Source organism: Sinocyclocheilus rhinocerous, unplaced genomic scaffold (genome assembly GCF_001515625.1).
Source record: "Sinocyclocheilus rhinocerous isolate Xijiao unplaced genomic scaffold, SAMN03320098_v1.1 scaffold9548, whole genome shotgun sequence".
NCBI lineage: Eukaryota > Metazoa > Chordata > Actinopteri > Cypriniformes > Cyprinidae > Sinocyclocheilus > Sinocyclocheilus rhinocerous.
In genome coordinates, this window is record NW_015655380.1 from 55,701 (window position 1) to 67,231 (window position 11,531).

Genomic DNA, 11,531 nt, shown 5'->3' on the forward strand with positions numbered 1-11,531 from the left:
GGGTTAGGGGTGTGCCCGAAGCGTGAAACAAATAACGCGTTCTACGGAGCCACTAAAAGGTTAGCTGCTTGCTAGCGGTAGCCTGTTGCATTACAGTACATGACAGTTCACTTACCACATACACAGAATGATTTGCAGATCCTGAGCACCAATGACAAACATCTAATCTTTCTAAGTCAAATGTGTGGTAAGTACTGCCGCTCCATAGTATAGAATCCTTGTGATCGCGAATCTCAAAAGTGAAAGTGAAAGTAAAATGAGAACGCGCAATCGAAAGCGGTTTCAATAGCGGCTCCCTGATGCCCGCAATTTATATACAGTCGCCTATACTTACCCAACGATATAATTGCGAGAAAAAGTATTGAAATATTTTTTTTATCCTCCCATCTCATAGGCTATTTATTCCCTTTAGGGTATCTGTAGTACACTTCATTTCCTTTCCGAACACGAAACTGGGATGCGGCGGATTGCGGGAGAGTGGGGGGTGAAGGAATCACAATGTCAGCTTAACATCGTGATGGCTGTCAGCCATCGGCGATGGACGATAGCATCGTCTATCAGCCCAACCTTACTTGAGGGTGAGTAATTTATGGGCTAATTTTCATTTTTGGGTGAACTAACCCTTTAATGTAATACAAACAGAATGATCCATTACTATTCTTATGACTGATTAAATATGAAATGTTTAAATCACAGGATATTGTAATATATATCCTACATTACTGCTTGAATATGGATGTCTACCATAGCGTGTTTTTGTTACGCATCAAGTACTTATCAAAAATAAAAAAGATTACTGACGGATACACCTCTTTGCCTCAGCAGCTATATTTGAGAATGATTTAGGTTATCCTTTATTCAGAAATAAATTTAACCTCTGTTAAACTCTTAAAGTGCTAACTGAGAGGGAAAAAATCCCAGATATTGTGTTAACATTTGGTGACTGCTGCAGGGGGTTTGAGCATGTTATGGATTAGTTCTAAGTGATGATTTGTTATAAGATGTGAATTAGACACCACAAATTTCATTTCTAAAATATTTAGTTCAACAAACAATCCTAATCCTTGTCACTGAGGGAGGAAAATCCAAAATGAGAACAATGTGACATTCTCTCAAAAAGACGTAAATACTTAACACTGACCGAGATCAATAACACTCCACTTACTTAGAAAAAATTCTCTAAACCTTCTTAAAACAAGTTAAAGTTATTTAAGAAGCAATTGTAAAGAACATTTTTAGTTTTATGCCTAAAACAAGAAATAATTGCCAAGCTTGATACCAGCTGGTTAAATGTTATTGCAAATATAGCATAGAAAAATGTAGTTAATAGAGGGTATGCACGTGACGTCACCGTCGGCCGGAGTGACTGCAGTTCCGCCCACTGAGTGGCAAAAAGACTGAGTGGAAGCATTGGTTTTCAGCATGAATGCTGTGAAAAAACACACAAAACACATCTAAAACAGGAAATAGCTTTACGATTGACTGCAGATTAATCGCTGCAATTCACAGAAACAAATGGACTCCAGGCACAGAAACACGGATGTGCAGTTATCATTTTATGTCAATATGTTGAATTTTGCTGTAAAATCATACCCTATATATTGTATTGTTATATATTGTACTGACAACTCATAAATTAAATATTTACCATCTTATATTCTGCATAACTGGATGTTTTTAAACAAACACTGACAAAAACGATATAAGTTTTTGGGCTGGACGATATGACGATATATATATATATATATAACATTGATATAAGTGATCACCCGCATTTAGACCAACCAATTTTGTATTAAATAAAGCGTTCACAGGCAAATTTGCTTTATGCATTTCCCCGGTGTCGCAATCAGCCACATATAAATGTCAGGAAACACAATTCCTGGCTTCATGTCAATATCCATGGACCACTGGATATTTGGTAAGTTGTAAGGAACACTATATAGAGTCCAACGACCTTTAGTTTAAACTGATAATTGTTTGTTTTACTCGCGTTTGCGCAGTTTCCCCTATTAAATCAATTCATGCAGCAGGCTTTTTTGCCACTCAGTCTGGCTGAGGGGGCGTGTTCCAGCCAGAGGCGGACAGTAACTAAGTACATTTACTTGAGTATTGCACCTCTGGTTCCAGCAGGAAAGTGACGTCAATGCATACCCCCTATTCTGAGAAAAGGTAGTTTCTTACCTTAAAAGGACAGTTCACCCAAACATAAAAATTGCATCATTTTCTCACACTAACATTTTTCCAAACGTGCTTGACTTTCTTTCTTTCTTTTCAAACATTTCAGTGTTTGTTTGTTTTTTTGTCAATACAGTGGACGACTGTTTAGTTACCAACATTATTTAAAATATCTTCTTTTATGTTCTGCAAAAGAAAATAATACAGGTTTGACATGAGGGTGAGAAAAATGTTTTTAGCGGAACTATCCCTTTAACAGTTGTGTAGTAGCACCCGTACTGAGCTGTTTGAGGACACTTTGAATCCTTTCCTTACCAGTTGTTAAAAAACTGTAAAGTTAAATTAAATTAACCTTCCTTCTAGTCCATAACGGACCCTTTCATAGGTGACATAGAGAGTTGATTCAGCTCTTAGATGCATGTTTCTTATTTTTAATTTCCAGTGAAATCAAAAAATGAAATGCAACCAAATACATGACAAACATATGCCATTTAAATTTCAGTCAAACAAGCTTTTTACTCATGATTTAGTGACTTGCTCTCAAGGCAAGAAATGTCACATCATCTCATGTTCATATCAAAGGCTGAAATCCTAGAATTGTTTCTGACCACAACCATAAATAGTGAGGAGAATTCAGGTTAGGCTTTCACTAATAGGATTCACACACACACACACACACACACAGGTTTGTTTTTGTGAAAAGTGGGGACATCCCATAGGCGTAATGGTTTTTCTACTGTACAGACCGTATATTTTATTGCCCTACACCAACCCTAACCCTAAACCTACCCCTTACAGGAAACTTTGTGTGTGCTATGATTTTCAATACACTCCATTCTGTGTGATTAATATGCGTTTTGAAAAGTGGGGACATGGGGTAATGTCCTGAAAAGTCACCTTCTCCTTGTAATACCTATGTCATACCCTTGTCATTATACAAATTTATGTCCTCATTTGTCACAAAAACGCGTGCACACACACACACACACTGCTGTACAACCCTGACCTTTGTGCTCCCATCTAATGCATGCATAATAAATCATGCATATACAGTATGCAGTGCTCAATGGCAAACATATATGTGCAGTTGTGCACATATGTAGTGAGGTCAGTTAGCCAATCTTTGGTGGTTTTGTGGATAATTCACTTTAAAGTGAAAGAATTAATCCAAAGAAAACGCTTTTATTAAACAGATAAGGACTAATCAACAAGTTACTGGAATAATTACAGGAATACACTTTGACCAATCTGCTTTAGAATGTAAAATCACTGTTTCCATGGACAATATTTCCTGCCTGGCAATGTTTAATCAGAGTCGCCAATGAGAGTTGGTTAATCACTACCTAATCATCTGATTAAAAGTAATTAATTAAATTTTCCTTAACAGACACACTCACCTTTTCACATTTGTAGTTGACTTTCTCTGACAGATTACTCCAACACTCCCGTCTGGGCCTGTGTCTAGGGTGATGTCCCATAGTAGTGTGTTGCTAGGTGTGGCTGTACGGAAGCACACACCCTTTTTTACCATGGCTCTATTAAGAGTAAAAAATAAAAATGGAAGGAATATCTTGATTAGATTTGGCCTAGTATCACTTTTAACAAATTTGTGAATTATGAATAGATTTCAGAGTGTTTAATAGTAAAACAAACAAGTTTGTTACTGGTTAAACTAATAACACAACAGGTTTCACACTCTATCATGTACAGTATTGTTATGACAAAGAATTTGAGTTGGAAAATCCAAATAATATACTGGGTATACTGTGATAATGTGGTGTACCCCAAGGCTTGATTCTGGGCCCTTTGTTATTTAACCTTTATAGGTTTACACTGGTGTAATTAATCAGTGTAACATCTCCTTCAGTGAAAGTATGTAACATACTTTTATTAGTTCTTGCATTTTCTGGAAATCAAATCCTTGTCTTGGCATAGCTAGCAACATGCTCTGCTGTTTGAGCTACAGGGACACCTATCAGAAAGTTTGTATTGTAAAATCATCTCAGAAAAGGTGGGTCTTTACATTTATCCCCTTTAAAGCACCACAGAAACAGGTAATATCTTACACATTTAGATGGATGCCATATTGTTCTTTTGAAACTGTAATTGTGCACATTCCTAGTATTTTTTTAATTGTGTTTCATTTATTACTGGTTCCATCCTCATTGGAGAGCAATGCTTGTGTTTCTATACATAGCAGATTTGCATGTGTGGGTGGATGTGTATGGCAGGGGGAGATGAGGCCAAGGGTGGTCTGTTCAAGGAGTGTAAAGCTGAGGCTGACAGTGTGGTTTCCAATACAGGGGCAAAGAAAAGGATGTTTGTCTCTGTTCCCTTACAGAGGACAGGAAATCAATGACATCTACATCAGGCCCAGTTAGCCAAGCCTGGACGGTCATGACAACACCCCCATGTGTGTGTGTGTGTTTTGTGTAAGACCATCTGTACTCTGTTCTTGTAAGATGTAATCACTGTCTCGAGTGAAGGGCTCATGGGAGCACTAATCTTGGCTTTGATAGAGAAGATTCTGGGACCATTCAGATGTAAGACCAGATTTGACCCTCCCTATCTTGAATGAAAATTTTTAATCTCTCACAATATCTCTTTTTCTTATGTCATCTTTTCTTTGCAAGTTTCTGACTGTGCATTTTCACTCCTAGTACCAGATGCATCAAGTGAAGTAAGAAGGTTTCAAATGCAACATATTTCATAATGTTTTAATACTATAACTTTTGATTAGAATAGTGTCATTATAAACTAACATCTAATTCCCATTTTGAAACACTACATGCTTGCATTATATTTTTGTGCTTGTGCAATAAAATATCTGTGTAAACAGTAAAGTGACAGTAAAGACAATTATAATGTTACAAAAATATATATTTCAAATAAATGCTGTTCTTGTGAACTTTCTGTTTGTAACGAATCAGTCCACTGAAGGCAAGTGTACTGAGAACCCAAGTGCAGTTTTATTTACAGGTGATCCAAACTCCAAACATAATCTAGAAGGGTGGCCATTTTGCAATGAAGCTCTTCCATGGCGGCCATATTGTAAAGAATCTCCTGAGTGACCGGCATGATGTGAGCAGGCTCTGGCTTGGCAGACGTGACGTAAAGGTGACTTGACTTGACTTGACTGTTCATCAAAGAATTCTGAAAAAATGTTTCTAACATTTTTAACATTGATAATAAGAATTATTATTAATAATATATATATATATAATTAATAATAATAATGTTAATAATGCAGTAAATCAGCATATTAGAATGATTTCTGAAGGATCATGTGACCCTGAAGACTGGTAATGGTAATGGCTGCAGTTGCCATTATAGGATTACATTACATTTTGAAATATTAATAGAAAACAGTTATTTTAAATTGTAATAATATTTCACAATATTTCTATTTTTACTTTATTTTTAAACAAATAAATGCAGCCTCTGTGAGCGGCTACAACTGTTGCCCCTAAAAAATTGATGCAAGATGCCCCTTCACAATATGTTAAGTCCACACTTATCTCTCTCTGACAATCCCCGGAAATATCTTTTCAAGACCAACATTTAACACACCAAACCAAATCAATCCATTTGACCTATGGAGATCAAACATCTTGTGAAACATCCATCCCAAATCATCTTCTGTCAATGTTGAGAATCTCACAGTTTTTTAGTAGAGGGTTTATCAGAGCAAGCTCGACATCTGCTATCACGAGTCCATTTGCGAGTCCTTTTTCAATTATCCATTAAACATCCCTGACATTTCACATAATGAATGTAGGCTTTGAAATGTCATGCACATACTCACACACGTACAGAAAATGTCAGAGAACCATATTGAGAATATTAAATGACCAAGTAGTGGAGAAAACACACAGATCCAGAATTAAAACTCACCAAGTGCCAAATGTAAGGAACAATGGGATAAACAAAATGCCATTGGCTTATTCTGAGGAAATGCCATTTGTTTTCCATTTATATTCGCATTTCTGAGAAAATGCAAAATAATCTGTTAAACTATTTTATTCTTACCTGCCCCCAGTGAAAATAATGGTTTGATCTTTCTGGCATCATGTTTGAGTGGAAATGATATGATCTGGCAACATACTCAAAGCGGGAATGATAGTTTGAATCAAAGATTCAAAATGTCAATTAAGAAAAGATCAGGGCCTGTATGTATAAAACTTCTCAGAAATGCTTTTAAGAATAATCTTAAGTGTCAAAAAGTTATTTGTAAAAAGTAGGACTTAAAAATTCTTAGTAAAAAGTAGGACTTGTCTAAGAGTAGGATACTTGTATAAAGAAGCTAAAAGCAACTTTCAGTAAAGTCTAAGACTGATTCTTAAGTGTTGACTGAGGTGACACTTAAGTCTTGTGAACTAAGGACTACAATGATGTCAACCCAAAATGGCCCAAAAAATAGTGAGCCTGCTCATGTGAAGTCACAGCAGCGCAGCACAACACCAATCATTTAATGTAACTATAATAAAAATTATTTAATTAAGACACTTAAATATTTTAATATGTGCAAAATTATCACAAATTATTACTGATGCTTTGAAATTGTTTTCTATTGGTATGTCTCCTCGTTTACAGTTGGAGCAATGATGTGAACATGAGTTCCATCAATGGCTCCAACAACTCCAAGAAAGCCCACAATCTTCATAAAAGTGGCTTGTTTTTGCAGCATCGTTTAACCGTCAGTTGGAAAGTCAATGAACTGCCTTATAGTAATGGCCAAAAGTGATGTCTGGCCTAGGAAATTTGACATCTTTACCCTTAATTTAAAAAAAATGTTAAAGGTTTTGTAAGCATATTGCATAGTTCCTTAGAGTCAATTGATTTATTTGTGATAATAATGCAATGAAACATGCCAAATTGTGCGGTCATAATCTTTGGCCATGGCAGAAATTATGAACACATGCAAAAACAAGAGGACCAACCAAAATAGTAATTAAAGGGGTCATATGATGCGATTTCAAGTTTTCCTTTCTCTGTTGACAATTTAGTAATTTTGTCACTAGATTTAGTGACTTCCTCACCCTTTTTGAGACTTTTTTTCAAAAGCCTAGCAACAAATCAATTTCTTGGACAAACCTTATCTACATTCCAAAACTCTCTCACTGATCTATATTTATATTTATATAGATCAGCGAACGTGCCATTATGAAGTAGTCTAGAAACATATAGCAACTTTCATTTGAAAGCAGTTGGCAACAGTGGTCAGTGTTTTTTCCCTCGTATTTTGATGGCTTAAGTGAAATGTGGGGTCATAAAAAAAGTCAACAGTGCATGCATTTTTCCAATTTTCCAGCCAAAAAATTTAATTACTACTTTCATTTCTGCAGTTAGAGCATTGATTTGTAGAGTGGAAGAAGTTATTAAATGTCTTACTTGGTCAGTTACAAAAAGAATTGACTTGACGAAGTTTGTATCGTTTTATCAACGTCATATCATCATGTAACTCTAATACATAATTTCTTCATTGGATAGTGTTTCTCCTCCTCTTTGCTGCCATCTTGTTACTCCTAACTAGGTTAGGATACCTCTCCAGCTCTCTTAAATAATTTAGCTGAGACCTGCTCTTAACACTTAGGAACCTTTATGAATCACTATTATTCTTAAGTCTAGGAATCAGAGTAAAATTACGCCATTCTTAGAATTTTGACACACTTAAGACTAAAATTTTACTCTGAGCAGCTTTATACATACGGCCCCAAGTTTCATGACTGTAAAAAATATTTATGCCTGGAAATTTTTCTTAAATTATCATGCACATGGTCCGAAGTCGTCAATTCCCAGGGATCCACGTTTGATACTTTTTAATTCAACCCGATTCTTTTTTGTGTGTGTGTGTGTGTGTGTTTTCTGTTAACAAACCCTTCCTGAATACTCCAAAAGCCTTACCATATCATTTAGCAAGACAGTCAGAAGAGAAACCCAAATGAGACATTTCTAATTATTCTCACAGCATTTGAATTATGAAAAGACTAGTCTAAATTATGAAAATTCACTCATTTAATCAAAACAATCACTAAGCAGCAGTTTATCTTTCCTGCCTCACAACCTCCTAATTTATGACCAGCTGTAATGCAACTGTGACACGTGTCACTTCCTGCATGATAAAATATGAGCATGACTACAGATGAAATTTATCATGGTGATTCCTAATGGGCCTCCTGACAGATTTATATGTGACGAAATTCAGATGTGAAGGAGTAGCTATTTTTTACAAGGCTTGATTGGGTGAAGCGTTCACAATGATTGATTCCTGTGTGATTTAAAAAACAAAATACGGAGCTGAGAAGGCCAGCTACTGATTTCAGTAACATATCAAATATATAATTAATGGAAATAATAAATTGATGGCTGTACGCATCACTTTACACACCAATTATTTACTAATCTAATATAAGCATGTCCTTGTGAAGAAGTACACTTTAGTTTAGTCTTTATTACGGAAATAATATACTTTAAAATAATATACTCCAGTGTGTTTTCACACTAAAAAAATGACACTTAATTGCATGTTAAGTCCAATTAAATAAAAATGTATTATATTAGTTAAACTTTAGGGTGCTATTTTGACCCACTTGTGTAGGACTCAACAACAACTTTATATGTAATTTCATAATTTACTTAACTTCTATTGTAGAAATATGGTTAAAATGTACTGCCTAATATACTGACAAGCATTTATGGAAAACTAAAATACACTTTAATGTAATTTCTATTGAAAACACATTATCACAGCATGATATAGCAAACCTCACCAAAACTCACATCTGTTAATATGTCAATGCTTCAAGGGCAAATTTGGTAATAGCGCCAGTTAATGAAAAGTATCTACTGACCATCTGGAGCCGTTTTCAAAACTGATTCATAGATAACAGGCAGAAATGTAATCATGTTTGTGTGCATTTTAAATGTTTTGGGATTACAGAAAAAATACAGAAGAGAAGAGAAGAGAATAGAAGACACGTCTCGTGGGACACTTGTCCTCAGTGGGTTTGCAGTGACTGATGTAAACTGTATAGAGGAGAGCTGGCAGTGAACAGACTGAGATTTAAGGTGACAGTGATTAAGTGACAAGAACAACAGGGCTTGAAGAAAGAGAGAGATGGTACATCAGCAAAAAAAAGGCTCAAACACACTCAGGAGTAGATGAAGAAATGTGCTTCAGAGAGGACTGAACTTCACCAGGGAAGCCAGATACAACAGAGATGGATGTTAAGAATGAAGGGGATTAGGGGAAGGAGTAGGCAAGGACAACAAAATAATAACAGACACAACCTGACATGTGAATATGAAATGGTCCACACTACAAAAGTGCACATGTATGATCATAAATCACAAGTACAGCAGCTTTACAAGTAGACCATATAGCTTTAGAAAAACACAATTCTGAAAGTCTACAACTGGCATCTTAAATCTCCTCAGTCTTCTTAAGCATCTTAATTATATTTTCTGAGATTTTCCACATTTCTCAGTGCTGAAATCCACTGCATCACAAACTCTTACACATCTCAAATGTAATTCTTTAAAGAGAAGGAGTTGATGTTTAGCCATTAATGAGTGACAATCATTTTACTGAATTTCACATTTTTGAATTTCTGAATTAAAATGAAAACTTTAAAATAGGGACATAAAGTCAGAATATCATGATGTTACAATCCTGCTTAGATAATAATAAAGCACATTTTTAAAAAGGCTAAAAGTCTTACAAATTTCCTAATACTTGAAAAACAAAACTTAAGTCAGGGTAATCAGATCAACAAGTTTCAGTTTCAACAAAATACCAGATAATTTTACTAGATGGCAAGGTTAGTTCAGGTTGTCAAAATGAGCAACCTCACTTACATTCTGTCGTTCATGGTGACAGAAGCACGTTAATAGTACAACATCAACCACCTTAATCTAATTAATTTTACTTCCACACCCAAAGAACATTAAAAAAATGAGACACAAACTTCAGTTCTACAAAGGTAGACTTAATTACACATACTGTCCTAAACCTGTTTTGCACGCTTTTACAGATTAGCCAAGTTATAACCCAGCTGCAAAGCATAATGGGTAATGGGTGGCAATACTTTTTTTTTATGCTTATACCACTTCAAATTTCAGTGTTTATTTATCTTTAATGTACTTACATCTTTTATTGAAAATAGTATAAGAATACTATAAACATAGGTTGTGGTTAAACCCATTTCTGGCTCCTAAATGATGCTCACCTTCTCTAACTGAGCAGAGGCTCTCTATTTAGACATGCTTTTTAAAGCACAGCATGACAATGAATGTGCAGCCAAAGCATTCAGAAAGCGAGAGAAGCAAAGAAAATGTGTTTGTGGCACAGCAAGGCTTTTGCATATAATCTGAGGGAATAAACGTGCATGTCTTTTTCAGCCATATAGCTAGATGCTCAAATCTGCACAATGAGCTTTACAGACTATGTTCCTAGACTTGATGACCCCAGAGTTCTGCAGTCAGAATAACAGCTCAGAATATCATTGAATGTTATTATCATGACATGTATTTCTCCACTCCACACTGATAATCTGCACTGCTTCCAGAAAGGATGATAACATTACTGGTATTTTCAGGAAAAATGCATAATCCATTAAAAATCTTGTTTCCAGTTCATTGGTATGTTTCTCATAAAGCATTAAAGCAGTGGTGAGGCATTCCCAAGTTCCTAACAGTAGAGCACAGCGCCAGCAACAGCAAGGTTGTGGGTTTGATTCCCAGGAAATGCATGAACTAGTGTTGTCACGGTACCAAAATTTCAGTATTCGGTACCAATACCAGTGAAAATACACGGTTCTCTGTACCAATTTCGGTACCAAAGCAAAACACAAAAACATGCTAATTAAAAAATTTGACTATACTTTCATTTAATCCAAGCGATGTTGGAGTGGGAGAGATAGGAGTTAGAGGTCTGCATTCCCGCAGCTCTCCCGACCAGATTTTTTGCGCCGCGGGATTAAATTCCCGAATAAAACGCGGTAGCGGTCGGTAACTCTGGTGTAATTTGAACGGGAGCTGGCGGTCTAACAATATCCAGTTCCCGACGTCCATTTAGAACAGCATATCTGCACTTTATTCTTATTGACCACTGGTACAGCCTTCACTCGGACTGTTATGCACGCGCTGCACGCATGCTTTCAGCGTCACGCCTTTTATTTGCGTGGTCTGTGAGCAGCATGTGCATAATGCTCAGAGCAGGCTGTAGCGTACCTGTGGTAAATATATGGCCCTCAGACAGAACAGGCAGGTTGTCGATGAGTGACAGAGCAGCATAAGGATGGAGCAAAGCAATGCGTTCAACTCGGTTTTGTTTATATTTTGCTTAGCCTATA

General features: G+C 36.1%; 1 protein-coding gene across 1 annotated transcript in view; it reads right to left on the minus strand.

The window, feature by feature from the left end:
• The window catches only part of LOC107717958 (transmembrane protein 132C), a 42,254-nt gene that overhangs the window by 16,894 nt on the left and 13,829 nt on the right, over positions 1-11,531 (minus strand). The window contains exon 3 of the mRNA XM_016524864.1: positions 3,576-3,713. Within this exon, the coding sequence (XP_016380350.1) occupies positions 3,576-3,713 (138 nt within the window). The remainder of the gene's footprint in view (positions 1-3,575; positions 3,714-11,531) is intronic.